This window comes from Armigeres subalbatus, chromosome 1 (genome assembly GCF_024139115.2).
Source record: "Armigeres subalbatus isolate Guangzhou_Male chromosome 1, GZ_Asu_2, whole genome shotgun sequence".
Classification (NCBI taxonomy): domain Eukaryota; kingdom Metazoa; phylum Arthropoda; class Insecta; order Diptera; family Culicidae; genus Armigeres; species Armigeres subalbatus.
The window spans coordinates 242,147,011-242,169,694 of NC_085139.1; the positions used below are offsets into that span (position 1 = coordinate 242,147,011).

Below are 22,684 nucleotides of genomic sequence, written 5' to 3' on the forward strand. Positions count from 1 at the left end.
TTTGTAAACTAAATATACAACATATGGACCCGTTTTCTATCACAAAACATTGAAACAGTTTTATTGAAAAAATAGGCCAATTTCACGATTAAAGATCTGCCTTATAAGCACATTTTGACAGCTAGATTTGCGTTATTCTGAAAGCTTATTTTATATAGATGAAGCCAGTAGTGGCTATAGCTCAGTTGGGTCTGATAAGGCTCATTGATTTTTGTTCCAATTTTTGAAGTGTACTTCTAAAAAAAACATTGTTTTTCAATATTAGACTTTTTAGACTTTTAAACTATATTTTAGACTATATTTAGACTTTTAAACAAGGTAAAAAGCTCCCGCTCACTAATAACATTCTTTTTCTCAGAAGATATGGAAGAGAGAAATATGTGCTCAAACATGTAAATAAAAGATAAGCACTGATTTTCTTGTGTCAATTTAATTTGCTTTAACATGAGCCCTGGGGGAGACATATGTAGCTAATTCGTGATGTTGTCAAGTCACCGTGAATAAATCAATAGGCTTCTCTGACAACCATAGGTACAAAAAGTTGTTTAAAATTGAGGTGAAGTTTATTGGACAAAACATTGACGCCAACTGAATCAAAAGCCCCCTTAATGTCTAAAAATACAGAGGCCATTTCTAGCATGATTTGTGAAAACGTCGTATGTCCAAATGAGAGATTCTCTTTCATTACGCTCTCTTTTGCTCTTTGCTTGTATCTAGGTTAATTTTCAATTTGTTGCAATATTTTCCCCGCTGCATACTAGACAAAGCTGTTTTCTTCAGATCTGTGCCAATCTAATGGGAATGTTAGTATGGCTTTGGAATAATCGAATAATACAAACACATTTCAGTGAAGTTAGATGGAAGATCATAGCAAAATTGCCAGATTCAGTGATGTATTTTGTATCCCTGTGAATGAAGTTGCCAAGTTCCGAAAATAAAACTTTGGTTTTAATAGAAAAGAAAGTACAAAAAAGTGTGGAAGAAATATAATTTTTAATATTACGTTATTTTATCAAATTTTCCCTTTTTCAATGTTGCCATTTCAGTTAATCAAGGTTATATGACTAAGCTCAATGGTTATCACTTGAACGTGCAGAAACGCGAAAAAAAATAAGCCAAAAACATTATCTTTTTCAAAAAACAACACATCACACCAGACCTTGCGTGATCGCAAAATCTGTTATGACACAAAAATTTGAATTTGAAATCAAATGCATTTATCTTTAATTTATTTATTTTTTGTTCCCCTTTACCAGAAATCTTCAACCGCATCATTTCGATTCGCAAGCTCTACGGCCGACAGCAAGGATTCAGCCGAGCGTGGAACGGCCCCATGCCGTACGTGATGATCTCCAAAGCCAGTGCAGTGGAGGTAGGTTACGATCAATGCCCGATCTTGGATGAGTGTTTCCTTATCGATGCAGTCACTAAGAGTTAGTCGTGTTTTTATATGAATTAAGCATAATGTCCTTCAAATGAATGATTTTTTTTGCTCAAAAACATACATACATATAGGGCTACTGCTCTCGAACTTCTTCTCATCCCGTAAAAAGCAAAGCAATGAGAAAGGAATTTCTTGTTTTTTTTATTTGTTCAGCAGTGAACACCAATAAAATAAGCGAAGACATTGGTGCTGTTAATTTCTTTTGCGATGAGATGAATATATGCTCAGTGAGATGAAAGTGGAATCAGTTGCTCTAGCCCTTTAAAAACTATTTTCAATTTTTTTACACGTGTTCAATTGCAAAAGATCTTACCACAAACAGTCTAACCTTACCTTTTTGAATCAAACCTGATCTGGGTCATAAAACCAAGACAACTTTGCGGATATGCAAAACAAGAACGATGAAGCTGTGACTTAACAGGAATTCAACATTGAACTTGGCAAAGAACACAAAGTTTCGAAAAGAAACAGGTTTTGAGAACACCTGGAAAATTTGATCGTTCTTTTTGAACCAAGAAACAAAACTTGTTTCATTAAGAACCTAATTTGCAATGCCCTTCCCTACACGTGACCACAATGAAGCGGTAAATTAAGCAAATTTGTTAAGATTTTTTGACGGTTGGTGTATGCAAATCTTATGAATATATTGAACATGTGAGGTTGAAAATGTCTTCGAATCTGGTGCGCGATGTTAAGCATGAGTGCGTTAGACATATAATCGAAATTAGGCAGAATTAGAAATAGCAGCTGCTCACGGTACACTACACTGCATATTTACACGACATAAGCATTTTACTGGAATATCACACCAAAAAGTACTTTTAATGTACTGCCGGTACTTTCATATCAGTCCCATATTGGTTTTTCGCATACTGAGATAATAGCCGATGAAGTCTCAAAACGCATTTTCCATGCAAAACTTTAGAAAAATCTAATAAATTCAAACATTCTGCGATCTGGTTGAAATTTTACAGAGTCATTCCTCATTCAATGAGTTAATGCAAAACGATTCAAATCAATGGAAAAATAATTGAATTTTGAGCAATCCACTTATGTAAATTCTTAATGGGACTGGTATGCGGGTACATTCAATATGGGACAAGGTTGGTTTGGTATTTTTTCACATTTCTCCCGAACAAAGTCTTATTTTTTATCATGTTATGCGGAAGTATGATAAAATTAAATGTTATTCACAGTGTTAACTCAAAAGTGACGAAAACCGAAATGGGACTGATATGGGAGTAGCAGCAGTGTACTAAATGACAAAGTATAAATCCTCAAACGCAATTGGCGCTTTGATATTGCATGAAGTAGAAGAATCAAAAAGATGATAATCAAAAAAAAATCTCCACGGGAAAGCATAAGGAGAAGTTTTTAAAACTCTTCTCAAAAATTCTAAAAGCAATTTAATTAAAAACAGTAAGCAGTACGGGTTGGATTTTTCTTATACTGTGTATTAAGTGTAATATCGCAAAATAAAATTTCGAATAGAAATATTGTGTTAATTATACAGTAGAAGAAAAGTCCAACTCCGTACTGCTTACCGTTTTCAATTGAATTGCTTTGAGAATGTTTTAGAAGAGTTTAAAAAACTTTTTCGGATGCTTGTTGGACGCACCTATCTCTTTCTTCCCATGATTACCGTCAGTGCGGAATTTCCAATGTTGGCTACGAAACAAACTGTGGTGAAGGTATACAAGTGTCAGTCCCGTGATTTCGGTGACCTTCTCTGCAGGAGTTATCAAGCGATCCTTAGAGCCATTGCTGTCTAATGGAATCAAGGGTGCAATGGGCCGAGGCTTAGATTTTAGAATTTTGGTTATTTTCCAGAGCGGCTTAGCACATTCTGGAATAACGCTGATCTTATTGGAGAAATCACTATTCTTGAGGTTCAAAATTCTGGCCTGGATATTTTTTTATGAAGTGATTGCAAAGTGTCTTATGCAACGTACACACCAGTCAAGCAGTTTGACGAACATTGACTCCGCCCCCAAGAAAACGCTTCGGATGCTGCTTTGTTTGAACGTGTGTGACGTTGTTCGAACAACCATTTGACAGTTGGCGGCTCGGTTGGAAAAAATTAAAACGGTTTGATTTTGGTTTGAGTTGTCGGGGGTGGAGTCAAGGTTCGCCGAACATGTTTGAGCGTTTGTAGTGAAGTTGCACAAACTCCCATATATTTTTTGATGGTTGTTGCTCGAGTTGGTGCTTTGGTCGATCGTGTGTGATATTGTTGGTCGAATAAATTGATTGTTCGTGTCGCTGTTGGTAAAACTTGATGGATGTTTGAATAAACGAGAGGTGGGGTCATTGTTGGTCAAACTACTTGACCGTGTGTACGTTCCATTATTAAGGACAGGCAGTGCAATACGCTGGTACTGCCTTCGCGTTACATTTCGTAAACGGCTCAAATCTTTGATGAGTGTATCAATGGTTAGGGTGTTGCTTACCAGTCGAGCAGTTGGCACATGTGGCTCATCGATTTCTTCGGGTGTGGTCGGATGTCGCTGGTCGTTGATGTTGTCGTCCACGCACCTTTAGAACCGGCCCCAGTCGACAGGATGGTATTTTCGCCGGGACTAGTGATGCCGATTGACCGAGGAGCGATGTCCCTCCGAAGGGCGGCCCATGAACCATCGCCGGATTTGACTTGAGTTGGGCAGTAAGCCGCGATGAACGTGATTGTGCCGACAGAAGTGGTAACCGTGGACAAAATTAAATTATTATTTCAACAACTAGCTCAAATTCACAAATTTAGAAATCGGTAGCTCGGATGTGGAATTTTTAAACCGTTTTTAGGACTAATTGTTCATACATCGATGTAAGCGGTTCATGTTCATAGTCGACTTTCTAAAAATATAATAAAATGTGAGTTGGGAGATGACGAGTTTCGCTTTAATCAGAGCAGTTCAAAGTATCTAGTCACCCGGTTAGTTTCCGACTTAACCCACATCTATCTACCACTATCTCCTCATACGCAAGCATGGATGGGATTTGAGTTAATTTGTCCGTAGTATGAATTATCGTTAAACGAATAAATCTAATCAATAATGAGCATTCGTGGTTTTAGGGAAAAGTTATCAGGAAATCCAATTTTCTTCTCTTAGAGGGGACCCCAGTGACGGACACATAAGTCATACAACGAAAATCTGACTAACTATACGAATTATGTTAACTGTTATAGCATATACACAAAATATGATCATTGATGATTCATACAAACTATATATGAGCATTTTAACGATGCGACGATGTATTTTAATGATGAATTTTGGTGGAAAATTTCACCTTTCAGAAAAGCGTACCCTAGTACCGGCCACTATTGCATCATGTTCATATTTATTTGTTTTCTGTTGAGTTGTGGACATTAAAATGTGTTAGAAGAGCTTATTCGGTTGTCCAGCTAAATTCCTTACATCATACTCTACATTCCCACCTTTTTCAGTGCCATCCTCAAATTTTCAAGTTCTACTTATTTCTGTGGCTTTCTAACAAAAAATGACTATTTGCTTACATAAGAATCTCACTGTCCGGACAGCCAAGGAAACAGCTGCCGGATAGACAAAATTGATTTTGCACCACAATTAAACGATATATCTAATAAATCATTATCAATATGCACAAAATGGTTGATTTTGGCTATCTCTACATGATAAGAATGCTTCTGATCGAATTTGATCTTGTTGATTCAAACCTTCTAAAGTAAGGTAAAACATCAAATTTTGATCATTTTTTTTTTCAATCGAATTTCTTGAACAGAGCTCTCAACCTAAGGATCTAATTTTCCCTGCAAGTAAACGACTTTGGAATAGCTTTCCTTTGCACTACATTAGATGGTGGAAGGACCTCTGCAAGTGTCTTTTTGATAAGTGTCCGGTGTTGGGAGGTGGGGAGATCCCCCAGCTGTTATGCTGTTAGGGTCTGTTCACAAATTACGTAACGCAAAAATCCGAATTTTTGACCGCCTCCCTCCCCCTCGTAACAAAAAGTAACATTTTTGGTACCCCTCCCTCCCCCATGTAACGCGTAACTGTGAAAATTTTAAAGGCATTTTTTCCCTTCTCTGAAGCATTTGGGTTTTGGTATTTTTTCAACACTGATAGAATAGGGACGGCATATGTTCAAAAATCAAGGATATCAAGAATGCAGATAGTAGGAACGAAAATAGAATTTGCGATTATAACCATTTGCATAGTTTTGCGGAACTGTGGTGTCGAGAAATACAATATTCGCTTGGTATTTTTACGCATATCAGCATGCTTGATTTCGATAATGACTAATATACGATAACGATAAACAGCAATTACTTCAATCAGTAATTAAAAAAAGACATTCAAATACATTTTTATTTGCGTTATGCGTAACATTTGGTAGTACCCATCCCCTCCCCCACCTTTTAGTGTAACAAAGTATAACGCAAGTTGGACATCCCCCTCCCCTCAGAAGCGTTACGTAATTTGTGAACAGACCCTTATCTGATTATGGCAAAGAAGATCCAAATTATGATGTAAGCAGAATGTTTGGGTCTTGACAGTTTGTCAACAATGCATTCTACTACGTTTAAACATTTTTTAAAGTAATGGCAATGAAAGTAATAAGGATGTTTATAATCTGTTTAGACTTTTTATTATTTCTTTATTGATGTGTTTTTAAATAGATCTTAAGTTCAACACACATCTGTTTAGATTACGAGATTTATAGCTTGAAATTCAATTGCTTCACTATTTTTGGAGTCTGTTCTTTTAAAAATGTACGGATTTAGGTTTGTAATTTATTTTTTGTTTACAATTTAACGTCAAATATGATTCATTGTAATCTTTTGCAATGAGATTGCCATAGCATCATTCCATAAATTAATCTGTACAAGATAAATTGATGATCCGATGTTTATCATGTTCAAATTTTGACAGCCTCTGATTTCGTCTTCACCTGATTTTATGCTAGTTTTTATATGATTTTTTCACGTTTGCCACATTTTTTGTACACAGTGTTTTTTTTTTGTTTCTTTATTAAGGAGGACTTTCAGCCCGAGGCTGGCTCGTCTCCGTTTTGCACAGAGTTGTACACAATAAAATAATACTCAAAACAATTAATGCTTATTATGAATTATTTCAAGAATTTTGAAGTTCAAAGAAGAAGAAGAATCTAGTAGACGGCGGGCGGGCGGTCGCGCTGCAACAAGGTACCCGGCAGAACATGGAGCGTTATAGACGGAAGCGGAGACAGCAGACCCGCCTTTTTAAGGAGAAGAAACGCCACCTGGAAGAAGCGGAGTGTGAGGAGATGGAACAGCTGTGCCGTTCTCAAGATACACGCAAGTTCTATCAGAAGCTCAACGCATCCCGCAAAGGCTTCGTGCCGCGAGCCGAAATGTGCCGGGATAAAGATGGAAGCATCTTGACGGACGAACGTGTGGTGATCGAAAGGTGGAAGCAGCACTACGAGGAACATCTGAATGGCGCTGAGACTACAGGCAGTGAAAGTCAAGGCAGCGGAGGAGATGACTACGTCAGTTCAGCGGACGATGGAAGCCAACCAGCCCCCACCTTGAGGGAAGTTAAGGATGCCATTCAACAGCTAAAGACCAATAAAGCAGCTCGTAAGGATGGTATCGGAGCTGAGCTCATCAAGATGGCCCCGGAGAAGCTGGCCACTTGCCTGCACAAACTGATAGTCAGAATCTGGGAAACCGAACAGCTACCGGAGGAGTGGAAGGAAGGGGTTATATGCCCCATCTACAAGAAAGGCGACAAACTGGAGTGTGAGAACAAAGTGATATCCCAGATCATCTTCCGTCGTCTGTCACCATTAGCGAACGAGTTCGTGGGAAGTTATCAAGCCGGCTTCGTTGACGGCCGCTCGACAACGGACCAGATCTTAACTGTACGGCAAATCCTTCAAAAATGCCGTGAATACCAGGTCCCAACGCACCATCTGTTCGTTGATTTCAAGGCGGCATACGACAGTATAGACCGCGTAGAGCTATGGAAAATTATGGACGAGAACAGCTTCCCTGGGAAGCTTACCAGACTGATCAAAGCAACGGTGAATGGTGTGCAAAACTGTGTGAAGATTTCGGGCGAACACTCCAGTTCGTTCGAATCGCGCCGGGGACTAAGACAAGGTGATGGACTTTCGTGCCTGTTGTTCAACATTGCGCTAGAAGGTGTCATGCGGAGAGCCGGGTGTAACAGCCGGGGTACGATTTTAAACAGATCCAGTCAATTTATTTGCTTCGCGGATGACATGGACATTGTCGGCCGAACATTTGCAAAGGTGGCAGAACTGTACACCCGCCTGAAACGTGAAGCAAAAAAAGTTGGACTGGTGGTGAATGCGTCAAAGACAAAGTACATGCTTATGGGCGGAACCGAGCGCGACAGGGCCCGCCTGGGAAGCAGTGTTACGATAGACGGGGATACCTTCGAGGTGGTCGAGGAATTCGTCTACCTCGGATCCTTGCTAACGGCTGACAACAACGTTAGTCGTGAAATACGAAGGCGCAACATCTGTGGAAGTCGGGCCTACTACGGGCTCCAGAAGAAACTGCGGTCGAAAAAGATTCGCCACCGCACCAAATGTGTCATGTACAAGACGCTTATAAGACCGGTTGTCCTCTACGGACATGAAACATAGACAATGCTCGAGGAGGACTTGCAAGCACTCGGAGTATTCGAGAGACGGGTGCTTAGGACCATCTTTGGCGGTGTGCAAGAAGACGGTGTGGCGGCGAAGAATAAACCACGAGCTCGCCCAGCTCTACGGTCAACCCAGTATCCAGAAGGTAGATAAAGCCGGAAGGGTACGATGGGCAGGACATGTTGCAAGAATGCCGGACAGCAACCCTGCAAAGATGGTGTTCGCTTCCGATCCGGCAGGTACGAGACGGCGTGGAGCGCAGCGAGCGAGATGGGCAGACCAGGTGCAAAACGACTTGGCGAGCGTGGGGCGTATCCGAGGGTGGAGAGATGCGGCCTCGAACCGTGTATTGTGGCGTCAAATTGTTGATTCAGTGTTATCTGTTTAGATGTAAACTAAATAAATGAAATGAGAATCTAGTAGAATTGGTTTCCATCGTTCCTTAGGGTCGGCAACCTGCCCGACGGATCTTAGAAGCCTTCTTCTCGTACAATACCGGCCTTCAAGTCGATTGCCATAATGACTTTACTAAGATTTGGGATTTTTTTCAGTAACAGCCATGCGTCTGTGCAGTTCTGCAGTCCGGCTTTCTGCTAGCTACTTTTCGTCCGCAAGAACTCAAATCTTCGACTCGGCTTCCTTCTTGGCCACCGCTTGGCTCACTGCCAACTCTTTCTCGGTTCCGCCTCCTTACTTGTCTGCAGCAAGGACTTCTTTTTCCACTCCTGCTTTGCCTCTACAACCATGTTGCAGAGGATTAGCACGGACGTCTTAAGGTCCTTGCTGTACTTCCCGCAGTTGTCCAGAAAGGACATGATTACGTCTGTAATCATCTCTATTTTCTGGCCTCCACTGTGACTGGTCATCACTTCCGTGATGACGCTCAATGGGCGGCTCCTCAGACCTGCCACGCTCTTCTGTATTGCCTGCCCCTGACGATCGGTGGGGCGACCTGTTAAGGCTTAAGGGATCCATCCTTTCGTCAGACGCTTCTCTCTCTCACTCAAATTTGATATTTTTTAGTTTGATCGACATTTTGGTCCCATGAGTCGTGCATGAAAATAGGTCCGCCATGTCAGAGCTCCGTAATAACCTGGTAAGGGGACGTTATACTGTGGGGGGTGCCCAGGTACCCCACAGGTTTCGTTAGCGGCCTGCTATTTATTTCACCCCTCAGACCATGCATCCCCTTGGCACGGGTCGCTTGATACCGTAGGATTTGGGGTTAGGGGACGTTATATTATTAGCTGCACTGAAGTGCTCCTGATAATATGACCAGATTTACACCGCTACACACTGCTCAAAAGTATATATATCCCCAGTGTAGCGGGAATCCCTCTAACATCAGCAAAGGTCACAAGTCACAGACCATTTTTTTTCCATCACGAGTGGTTGACGAAGGCGGTTGTGTGTCGTTGCGCTCCGCAAGTATTTATTTTTTTTCTCGTCGTGTAGCCACTCGTATCCCGCGTCTTAACAATTTTTAAACATTTAAACTTGACGTGATAAATATTTTTTATTTTACATACCCGCGCGTCTTCTCGCGTTCAATCTTTTAAATATTTTGACCTGACCCGCGCGCATTTCGCGTTTAATTGTGCCATGAAGTGTGGAATAAGAAATTGTGCGCAAAGTGACAATCACTTTTTATGGCGCTGTTATGGATCCTGCAAACGCACCTTTCATGCAGCATGCATAGGCGTCCAAAGGAATCACGAAGAAGTGCTACGCACTTTTATGCTGCCTCTCTGTAATGATTGCCAAGAAAAGTTCGCGCAAGAACTCAATCTAAATAAATTATCAATGTCTCTGAAAAACATTTCTGAGAACATTGAACACACATTAGTGGCAAATCATAAGGTGCTCACAAATTTTGAGACCTTAAACAACACACACGACGAGGCGAATGCTCACGTCGAAACAATGCTTACCAACATTGAGCGGGGCGTCATCAATGTCACCAACAACAACAGTGCATACGCTACAGAAATTAAAAACAAGCTATCAGCATTTTTGGACACACCTCCTCCGGACGACCTCATATTAGAAAAGGCGGTTAAATCAGCTACAGCAGCAGCAGTGGAGGCGATGGAAACAACAACAATTTCAATGGGCCTTATTCCACAACTAATAAATGACCTCAGAAGCGACCTGGTGCCATCTTCCCTAGTCCTCACTGAATCAAAAAATTGGATGAATTATTGGATGAAGTGAAACATGTTTCTGCTGCTGTTTCCAACTTAAGTAACAGTGCAGAAATAAATTCACCTCCTTTACACAACACTTTGGCAGACGAGCTATATGACCTTTCGACTACTGAGCTGTCTCAACAACAACAAGAACTGCATCAACACCAACAACATCAACAACAATCTTTCCAAGACTCCAATGAACGGCAAAAGGCATCAGAACATCTACAACAACAACAAAATCAACAATCCCAGCAAGACGTGACCAATAATGCAATCATGGACCTGTTTGCTGAGCGTCGAGCCAAATTCTCTAAATTGAGCAACGAAGCTCAATCGAAAAAAGACCTTTCCTCCGCTGGTTGGCGAATGCTGGGAAATAAATGGTATTGGAGGCCAGACTGGTCGACATACGACAAGAAGCTGAATAGGCAAAAGCTCCAAGAAAAAGCAGTTGATAAGGCTAGACAACGAAGGAAACGAAGAAAACAACAATCCGTTCGTATTAGCAACAAACCACCTGCAACTTTCAAAGATCATACTCAAGGACACATGGGTAAAGACAAGGAACTACTTGCTATTGCTAAAGTTAAATTTGCCGGTCCACCCTCTATCACCGACCATCCTATCCCTGGTCTATCGGTCCCAAAACTAATTAATTTTAGAAAGGGTGAAACTATCAACCCATATCGAGCAGAACCACCTATTCAAAAAAAGAACAACATCAACCAGAAAACTATCAACAGTCACAAAGCTAACAAATACAGCAACAGCCAGCACATCTTTCTTGCAACAGTGAAAGCTGACTTCAAATGGACATCGAGCACCCTCCTCTGCTGGACCCAATGCGACCACCTATAGTAAGACTCACAGAGCAATCAGCGTCTGGTGATCGACGTTTTTTAAAAGCACGACTACGGGACCCAAAAATTATGGACATTGTGCGTATCCCGAGCAGCACACATGTTGCACAAAAGTTTCTGTGACCCATATGCAACCAAATTTTGTCACATTTGAGTTGCTGCAACCAAATCCGTCTGGATTGTGCTGCTAGGGATGTTCCTGTCATACTTGCACGACCAGCCACCTACAGTATGCATTCGTGGAACCACCAAAACCAGCGCCACTGTAATGCTAGCATCTGAAGGACTACCAACAGACTTACAACTATTGCGTCAAATTTTCCTGGGTGTACACGAGGATCTAGGAATATCTCGCAACGACGCCTTGGCAGACCTTCAATCACACCGTTCGTTCCTTTCCAGTGAACGTACTCAACAACTTCAACGCACTAGGGAGGCCGCATATAAATTCTACAGCCCACCAAATTTTCATCGGCAATGACGCACTCTCCGGAAGTAACATTAACAAGTGAAGATAACACGCTACATGAAACATCAGAAGAGGTAAATATTTAGTCGACCGTCATACTTCCAAAAACTTCTTCGCAGAAACAGAATTCGACTGAAGTTTTAATTTATTGTCAGAATTTCGAATGAAAAGTCCAGCCAAAATGAAGGATATATTTAAAAATTTATTAAGCTTATCCTTTTCGATTATTCTGGCAACTGAAACAAGCTGGGATGAAAGCGCTAGGAGTGAAGAAATTTTTGGAAGTAACTTTAATTTATTTAGAGATGACAGGAGTTTTCTAACGTCTCAGAAAAAGTCCGGTGGTTCTAATAGCTATTTCAGCAAACTTTAATTCAGAAATCATCACAATAAATAAATTCAATGAATTTGAGCATGTCTGGGTAAAAACCCATATAGCTGGAGACATGCATATATTCGCATCAGTATATTTCCCACCTAATCATGCTTGTAAGCACAACTATGAATCTTTTTTTGAGTGCGCTGAACAAATACTATCAGAACATCCACCGGAGGTTAAAGTTCACATCTATGGGGACTTTAACCAACGCAATGCTGACTTTATTCTAGACTCAGAAAACGAATGTATCCTACTGCCAGTCGTTGGGGATAACGAAACTTTGGAATTAATTTTTGACAAGTCTGCAAGTTTAGGATTGAATCAAATAATTAATATAAAAAACAATCAAAATTGCTATTTGGACCTCTTGCTGACAAATATCTATGAAGATTTCTGTGTAACAGAATCTATCAATCCATTGTGGAAAAATGAAGCGTTCCACACTGCAATCGAATACTCGTTATTCATTCATGAACAACAAAGACCCAACGATAGTGAGTATGAGGATGTTTTGCCTTTCTCGTATACTAAGTATACGGTAAAGGCTATATGATCGCTCCAAAAACAAACTTTTTATAGAAGGCCCGGAGACCCATAGTGTTATATACCAATCGACTCAGTTCGACGAATCGAGGTGATGTCTGTGTGTGTGTGTGTGTGTGTGTATGTGTGTGTGTATGTGTGTGTGTGTGTGTGCGCAAAACTACTCAACAAAATGTCACTCATTTTTCGGGCACTTATCCTCAACCGATTTGCTCGCAACAAGTTGCATTCGACGCAGAATCCTGTCCCATTGTTTCCTATTTGAAATTGGCCAGATCGGACTATGGGATCGAGAGTGATGGCCAAAATACAAATTCATTTGAAAAAATCGCGTAAGAAATGTCACTCATTTTTCGGGCACTTATCCTCAACCGATTTGCTCGCAACAAGTTGCATTCGACGCAGAATCCTGTCCCATTGTTTCCTATTTGAAATTGGCCAGATCGGACTATGGGATCAAAAGTTATGGCCAAAATACAAAATCATACGAAAAAATCGCGTAAAAATGTCACTCATTTTTCGGGCACTTATCTTCAACCGATTTGCTCGCAACAAGTTGCATTCGACGCAGAATCCTGTCCCATTGTTTCCTATTTGAAATTGGCCAGATCGGACTATGGGATCAAAAGTTATGGCCAAAATACAAAATCATACGAAAAAATCGTGTAAAAAATGTCACTCATTTTTCGGGCACTTATCCTCAACCGATTTGCTCGCAACAAGTTGCATTCGACGCAGAGTCCTGTCCCATTGTTTCCTATTTGAAATTGGCCCGATCGGACTATGGGATCAAAAGTTATGGCCAAAACACAAAATCATACGAAAAAATCGTGTAAAAAATGTCACTCATTTTTCGGGCACTTATCCTCAACCGATTTGCTCGCAACAAGTTGCATTCGACGCAGAATCCTGTCCCATTGTTTCCTATTTGAAATTGGCCAGATCGGGCTATGGGATCGAAAGTTATGGCCAAAATACAAATTCATACAAACAAATCGCGTAAAAAATGTCACTCATTTTCGGACACTTATCCTCAACCGATTTGTTCGCAACAAGTTGCATTCGACGCAGAATCCTGTCCCATTATTTCCTATTTGAAATTGGCCAGATCGGACTATGGGATCGAGAGTTATGGCCAAAATACAAATTCATACGAAAATATTGCGTAAGAAATGTCACTCATTTTTCAGGCACTTATTCTCAACCGATTTGCTCGCAACAAATTGCATTCGACGCAAAATCCTTTCCCATTGTTTCCTATTGAAAATTGGACAGGTCGGACTATGGGATTGGAAGTTATGACCAAAATACCATTTTAGCCTTTTTATACGAAAAGGCTGTATGTTCGCTCCAAAAACCAAACTTTTACAGAAGGCCTGGAGACCCATAGTGTTATATACCAATCGATTCAGCTCGACGAACTGAGATGATGTCTCTGTCTCTCCCACTTCATACGGGAGTTTGGCAGAAAGACGGTCATGAGATTTATATCATAACAAATATTGCCCTCCGCTCGCGTGATGGGAATGACATTTTGTTTTCTTTTTGTGTCGGTGCTTCAGTTCAACTAACACGCAATAGTGATATCCTTAAAATATATGACTGTGTGAAATTTAACAGGGTTATGTACGTCAAAAAGATTGGAAAAGGAAACAAAAATGTCGAAATTCTTATTAGCATATTGTAGATCAAGCTGAAAACCGAACCGAGGTCCCGCGAAATCGCATTTTCTCGCATTTCCGGATGTTGCAACTGCATCGCGAGTAGTGCGCAACTGTGCCATAGTCGGGCACCACTCGCGATGCAGTTGCGACATCCGGAAATGGGACAAAATATGATTTTCGGTTTTCAACTGGATCTACAATATCTTTGCCATAAATAATCTGATTTTCATAGAACGGACAAAGAAATTTGTCTTTTTTACTCCTAGCCTCTAGCTCATCTTTTTTCAAGAACACACATTTTACGAAGGTCGAGAAAGGCACCATCACCGCTAGGTGGATTAATCTGGGTTTTTGAATACAATTTAGCTAACTATGAAAATATTCGAGGTAGGTTAAGTAGTGTAAACTGGCAAATAGTTTTAAGAAATGAAGAAAATGTCGAAGCATCTGTTAACACTTTTTACAGATTATTATCTGACATAATCTCACAAGAAACTCCAATAAAACGAAAACGACGTCATAATAATAATAAAGACCCAATTTGGTATAACCGGCAAATCAAGAATTTAAGAAATCGCAAGCAAAAGGCACACAAAATTTACAAAAGTCATAACAGTAATGAAAATTTAGTATATTACTTGGACGTATGCGATCAATTGAATTACGCTATCAGTAACGCATTGGAAGATTACAATTCAAAAACTGAGAGCGAAATAAAGTCCTGTCCAAAGAACTTCTTTAATTACGTAAAAACTAAACTGAAATCTAATAACTTTCCATCAATTATGCATCTTGACGAAAACGCGGGGGATAGCTCGGAAAAGAACTGTAATCTTTTTGCAGATTTTTTCCAGGAAACCTATTCTACATTTTCTGAAAATGATCGTGACCGCGACTATTTTGCATTTTTTCCAGACTTTTCAAATGATATTGGAGTGAATCAACTTCATGTCCATGACATTTTGCAGGCCCTACGTAATTTAGATGCTTCGAAAGGTCCTGGTCCTGATGGAATCCCTCCTATATTTATGAAAACCCTAGCAGTGGAACTAACCACTCCATTATTTTGGCTATTTAATATGTCACTAGAATCAGGAAAATTCCCAAATATATGGAAAAACTCATTTTGATACCCATTTTCAAATCTGGAAAAAAAATCAGACATACGTAATTATCGTGGAATAGCCATTATCTCTTGCATTCCAAAACTTTTTGAGGCCATAGTAAACGAAAAATTATTCAAACAAGTAAAAAACCGAATAACAGCATGGCTTCTGTAAAGGGCGTTCAAGTTCAACTAATCTTCTTGAATTTGTTGACTATACCCTGAATGCTATGGATAAAGGAAACCATGTAGAAGCTTTTTATGCTGACTTCAGTAAAGCATTTGATCGCATAGATATACCCAATAGTGATTCAAATTTTGACTTTTTTGCTCCCCGATGCTTAAACGATTGCATTTGCTATTTTAATAATCCTCCCAAATTTTTAGCAATTTTGGATGGAATTTGACTGTGCACGCGTCATTTGAAGTTTGTATGGAAATTACTGTGAAAACTGACCCTTATGTGGAAGACCGTTACGTGAGGTGGCCCATGAACTATTTAAATATAATCAACACATTGCCTACACAGAATACTTCTCAAGCTGAAAGGCAGTTGTTGTTGCGAAGCGATTTCTCGTTTGGAAGCAAAGTTATGAAGAAAACAAAAATGCTCATTATTGATATTGATGTTATTCTTTTACGTGTTAAATTGAATTTCCCACGATTCAGTATTTCCCCAATAACTTTTCTTGTGATCATCAAATCGTTTCGCAACAAAGACGGCCTGTTTCCTTGTGAAATTTCTTATGTTGCCGATGTACTCATATGTATTTAGCAACCCCATGAAACAAGCACTAGTTCTTGAAGCCACCGTTTGTTGGTGTGGCGCTAGTGCTATTTTTGATGTTTAAAGCTCCGTTCATATTGCACCGATTACATTTCGCGCGGGTATTCAATGATCGCAAAATGATTTTCTACCGTAAAAATTTAAATTTCAATAACTTAAGTTATATTGTTCTGTTTTCGTCATTTATCCAGCAATTTACGTACGGTAATAGCCGCCACAATATAATTATCATTGAAATCAACCGAAATTATCACCGAAAAAGCCAATAAATTAATTTCGATAGCCGCCACTATTTAACATGTTCTGGTAAGGTGCACTGCATTTAACGATTGTCTTGTGTCGTTTGATATCGCAGCGATCATCATAATCCTCATGAATTTATCATTATTGACGAATAAAGGTTGCATGAAGAAAAAAAAAAAGAAGTTAAAGGATTATATTTGAAAAACAATGCACGGGGAAGCATACGGGAAGTTTTTTGAAACTCTTCTCAAAACTTTTAGAAGCAATTTAATTAAAAACGGTTATCAGTACGGGGCTGTACCGTCCAACCCCGTACTACTTTCCGTTTTTAATCAAATTACTTTTAGACATTCCACCAAAAAAGCTTCAAATAATTTTCGTATACTTCTGAAATTTTTAAGAAAAGTTTTTAAAAAAATTCCGTTTGCCTCCCGGTACAATGTTTTTTTCAAATATCATCCTTAAGCTCCTCTTCTTTTTCCAACTTTTAATCGCCAATGGACTGAAGCACGAGCGTCTTCTTTTTCCACGATTTTTCTTCTTATCGGTCGGAAAAGTGACATTCGCTGCGGGCCGATGAATATTTCTGTGAACTCGGAGCATTTTAGTTCACCGGATATTCATGTCGAGGTTTATTTTTTGTAAACATTAGCCGCAGCGGATGTTTTCTTCTTACTTAAAATCGGCGCATGACGTCATCGTGGTTAAGTCCATGCTGATGGAAACTTGTCGTTTTTGTGTCAAACCACACAAGTCAAACTTCAAACTGTCTCTTCCTGTAAAACTCTAACTGTAAAACGCTGTACATGAACAAATTAACTGTGATAAGCAAATATTGAGAGAAAATAAATAAATATATTGTAACTGTGTCATTCATCATCTGATTTTGATAATTTAGGGATGGCTGAACCGAAGATTTAATATTGTTCCACAGTATGTTTATAGGACCTTCTTCTTCTTCTTCTTCTTCAATGGATCTACATTCCAACTGGAACTTGGCCTGCTTTTGAACTTAGTATTCTATTAGCATTTCCTCAGTTAATAATTGAAAGCTTTCTATGGCCACAAAGCATTAGTATGTATCTTGTGTGGCAAGTACAATGGATACACTATGCCCAGAGTGTCGAGAAAATTTTCAACCCGAAATCCTACGCTTTTGCTCGCAATGCTACTGGAGACCCCGGGCCGGCTAAGGTCCTTCGAGAAATAAGTACAGAGAACAGACGTTCATCTTCAATCGCGTGGTTGTGTAAAAGTTTGTACTCGTCATTTTGAACTATGTCGTTATGCCTCCGGTTCAAATTTACCGTGTTGTACTTTTTAGCGCCAATGTTCATTCCAAATTGCCCCTAGGTGGTAGCATCACACTGGGTCGTATGAATAAAAAGTAGTAAGTTCAACTTTACTACATTTGGAACATGTTCCTATGAATAAAAGAGACTTTACTACACTACACATTTCGAACATACTAGAAACAACTGATTCGGTATGAATAAAACAAGAGTTTACTACTGATTTCTTGTAGTCTGCTCAAGACGTTGCTACTCAAGTTTCAAATGGAGATTATTCATCAAAATCGAAGCGAATCGGCCTTGTTCTTAAAAATAGAAGTCCAATTTTGGGAAAACAAACGAAACAGACATATCTTTTGATGATTAGCCGCAAAAAAATGATGAAATCATCATCGTCATCTTGGGATCTATTTTGTTTTGACGTTTTGACGTGTAGTAAATGGTAGTAAACTGTAGTAAAGGCTAAGTTCGAATGTAGCAAATGCCATAAGCTCGAAAATGTTTTTATTCATATCAAACATGTAGTTTTCTCTGTGGACTTTATTTTTGAGTAGATACTATTTACAAGCGTTGAGTTTTGCTACTTTTTATTCATACGACCCACTGTTTATGTAGTGTATTCCAATACACCATCGCTTAGTAAGATTGAGCTTTTATGTCGGGCAGCCTGCGTTCGCGGCACTGTGGCGCGATTTAAATCTTTACACAAGATTTCAACGAAATTTTGTTCGAGCACGTCTGTTCTCTGTAAAATAAGTTTATCAGAATCCGATTGAAAACACACATTTAGGTCCATCTCATTTATTCAATTAAACTTGAAAGTGCCAGTTCAAATATTTAATAAATACCCAGTCTTAAAAATGGCTGGTGCACCCCCCAAAACCATTAAAACATAAATCTATCAAAAGTAATCTTGCTCTGCAAGCAGGGTTATTCGATAATTATTGAACTGCCTCTATGAGATATGAGACAGAACACCTACTTTTCAGTTGACGAAATCAATTCATCTATTTGATCTTGACGCATAAACTCTTTGGTTACAAACTTGAGCTCACTATAATGTGAGTTTCGAAACTAAGATAAATTAATCTATTTAGTCATTGTACGTGTCATCGACAGGTGTTTTATAAAACACTATTAGAGCCTTTTTCCTTAACATTTGATCTGATTCAACTGGAAGTGGATGTCGCATTGTGGATAAAATTTTGTTTAACTCCGGATCATTTGTGTATTGACAGAATGATAGTTTTTGGGAGCATAATGGACTTAGCGTAAGCATCAGGAGATTAAAAATAATAACTATCGAGCTGTCAATGATGATGATGATATCGAGTAAATCTTTAGAATCTTAAGTAACCTAAGAATTAAATCCGTTTAGTAGTGATTCAAATTGGTGCATTTAATTTTAATATGAATCTAGGACATACATCTCCCAGCAGCTGCCCTAGACTAGTTTAAGCTCAGATTCAAAAGCTCAAAACTGTTGCACAGTTTTCTTCTTTTTTTCTGCAGATTGAATCACAAGATTAAATTATTTCTTTTATGTTTTGACGATTGAACGCGTTATTTTAACTACGGAATTTATATCAATGCACTTTGCAATTACCCGGCATTTCTGAGCAGCAAGATAATTATTTTATTTATTTAAACAAAATTAAAACATTATTTTGCTTCAGATTCCAACGAGAATAGTGTTCTAAAATTTGAAGGAAAAATGAATCACTTAATTGGTTCGCAGTCTTATTTTTTGCTACTGCAAAAATTTGGTTTTCAAATAGAAAGATGCATTAGGAATTAAAGGCCCACTCAAACTGTATAGATATCGACATGGGTATCAGGCAGACTTGACAAATTTGTTATTATTATTAATTTGGTATTTGTTATTGTGACAAAGACAGTGCTGATAACTTTTCGCTATAGCGAAACATTTGTATCTGAAAATAACGAATGAACGAACGATGAAACATATGTTAGATGGTGCACATTTTCTTTTAACAACAGCTTAAAATCGAGCCTAGAATTTAAAAAAAATATTGTTTATTTTTTTTATTCGGATTAAATCTGCCCTTGAGCGATATTGTCGCATGCGTCACTGTGTGTCGTGCTTAAAGCCACCGCTTGACAGCTAGCACCAAGTTTAGCACCAAGTTTTCGGCTTCAATCACATTGTATGCAGATGACAGCCGTTTCAGGGGGCTGGTTTTTAGAGTTTAAAGACAAGCGTTGAGGAACGGTTTTCCAAGAATGTTACTGTTTTCATAGCAATTTTCATACAAACTTCAAACCGCGCGTGCTCACTCAATTTACTTCCAAATTAGCTAAAAATTTAGGTGGGTTAATAAAAAGGCAAATGCAATCGTTTAAGCATGGGGGAGCAAAAAAGTCAAAATTTGAATCACTCTAATACCCATGCTTCTATTCAAATTGAAAAAAACTGGAATTGAGCCGGGACTATCCAAATGGCTTGAATTTTATTAAATTAAATTAAATTTCTACATACCATCTCGACAACTGCGTCATCGACATACATTTTTAATTAATCACTGCCGTACAAATTATGCAAAATTCGGACCTCTCAATCAGATGATGGCCATCTATAATCAACACTGCGAAACTATTGACTTTACAATGTCTCGGCAGAACCTAAAAAAATATTTTGTCACAATTCGAAACCTACACATCTAAATTTACATTAAATCGCAAAATTAAACACTACTTAACCAAACTATTTTTATTTTTATACACTATAATACCGTATTTATAGCACTAAGAAAATAACGAAAAACATGTATATTGTATATGTACTAGTCTACGTCGGTTGACGAAATAAATAAATAAATAAATAAATTATCGTAGGTCTCCAGTAGCCCTGCGAGCAAAGGCGTAGGATTGCCAATCTGGAGGTGGCAAGTTCGATTCTCAGTCTGGTCTAGGATGTTTTCGGGTTGGAAACTTTCTCGACACCCTGAAGAATTTATATCAGGCTATACATGAAGCTTTATTTGCACCGCGATCACCATGAAGCCAACTCCTCGTTCTGCTCCGTCACCGCCACTATAGTAGATGTGGTACTTGAATAAAGTGTTAGCTATAGGATCCACCACAGGGAATACACGTTCTCCAGGTCTGGGCCACTGTATTTCTTGGATTGCTGCCACACTCACGCCAACCTTCTGCAACTCACGAGCAAGGAGCCCAACACGTGCGGGTTCATTCAAAGTTCTCACGTTCCAAGATCCAACATTCCAATCGTTGTCCTTTATTCGTTGCCTGGTCTGCTGCCGTTGGATTAATCCGTTTGCTCTACTTCGATTGGCTACCTTACCAGGGTTGCGCTAGCTACATCGCGCTGAAGGGGCTGCCTTCTCAATGTTGACAAGATGCACAGTTTTGCGTGGAGTCCCTTGCTGACACTCGGGCGATGATCAGCCGTCCCTAACATGGGGAACAGAAGCTCGAACAGATTTGCACCTCGGAAGGGGAACAAATGCCCCTTCCATGTCAGCATACGAACATAGTTCCCACCGGAGTTGATTACCCGATCTTTTCTAATGTTGCTCGTATCCCGGACAGCGCCACGAGGAGGTAGGGATAGGAGTTGCTGGGTAAGAGGCTAAGGACCGCGAAATGGAGTGAAATAAGAAATTATGTTCTCGCAATTTTCCATTCTTCCGACCACCAGTCATTCGAATGACATGTAGGTATCTCAATTGACAGAATAGAATCTTCCAATTGAAAAGAGGCACTGATCAAACGGCATGTAACACAAAAGGGGCAAAAAATGTCTGTTTAGATTTACTATTCGGCGTTTAATGAGACGAAATTTATCATCACTGCTACCAAATAACTAAGCAAATGTACAAACAATCACATAATTCCCCTACTAATCGTAAACTAAACGATCGTAAAGTTCAATCAACTATTACCGGTCCTCGTACATTCGTGTTTCGCTGACCTACCTCAACCTGCTCATGAAATTATGACTCGATGTTTGTTGTTATTACCGCACTTACCTACTGTACTCGTCAATGTACAGAGGTGGTGCCGAAAAGCCAGTTCTCAATCGACAATGAATGAACCGCGGCGGGTCGTCCGTCCGTGTTCAATTGCACTTACGGTTGTAAGTGCCCAAATTAATGTGATAATCTTTTTCATTCACGTTGAGCATTAGCCGGCTATAAACCGAGGTAATTTGGATTCATTGACGCGTAGACTTGGTGTAATTAGGCTCGGTGGCGTCTAATCTTAGGTAGCTTAATTACGTTAAGGAGATTGCTCCACCATTGGAATATGATATTCTGGGAAAAATGACTCTGCTATGTGCAATTAACACATTTCAGGCGTGGTTGATGTCTGGCGATTTCAAATAGAAAATATTGTTTTTGGAACTAGTTCTATTAACATTAACAATTTAAGTAACAATTTACAAACACCAAATTTACACTAGAAATAGTATACATGTATTAGTCTTCATATCAAGTTACTTATCATCAAGAATTTTTCCTGCTGTGTCGTGTGTCAATTTTTTCTCGAAATTTCCGATTTGGTGACAACATCACAAAAGAGGTTATCAAAGAGACGAGCTCGGTGGTCTAGTTGCTACCGCTTCTGCCTCATAAGCAGGAGGTCGTGGGTTCACTTCCAGGCTCGCCCTATTCCTACTTTGTATTTCTATCTTAGTTCTTTCTGTGTTTCACGTTCTACCAAAACAATTCCTACTGTTATAACCTTCCACACAATCCCAAACCTCCCGTGGCACCTATGAGAGGTCGTAGAGTTCTCTGCATCTTTCTTAATTAGGTGTCCAACTAACCATCCTTCCCCTTCCTCAGCATTCGCAAGGACGTGGCCAGGACAGATCTGGACTATTGGAGAGTGCATTACTTCCATCTAAGAGATAGTGATTAGTCCCAAATCAATATCTGTGGTAACGGATGAAAGTGATGCTACTCTCATACAATAGTCTTGGCTTGTACCACCTACGAATTTGTGCGAATTGCTTAATGCTAATGCTAATGCTAATGCTAACATCACAAAAGAGGTTATCAAAAACCTTCTAATCGAAAT

General features: G+C 39.3%; 1 protein-coding gene across 1 annotated transcript in view; it reads left to right on the plus strand.

Moving 5' to 3' along the window:
* Nucleotides 1–1,249: 1,249 nt before the first annotated feature.
* LOC134207153 (cytochrome P450 4c3) overlaps nt 1,250–22,684 on the plus strand; it is a gene marked incomplete at its 5' end in the record, with an annotated part of 46,589 nt that continues 25,154 nt past the window's right edge. The window contains one exon of the mRNA XM_062682873.1: nt 1,250–1,372. Coding sequence (XP_062538857.1) covers nt 1,250–1,372 — 123 coding nt within the window. The remainder of the gene's footprint in view (nt 1,373–22,684) is intronic.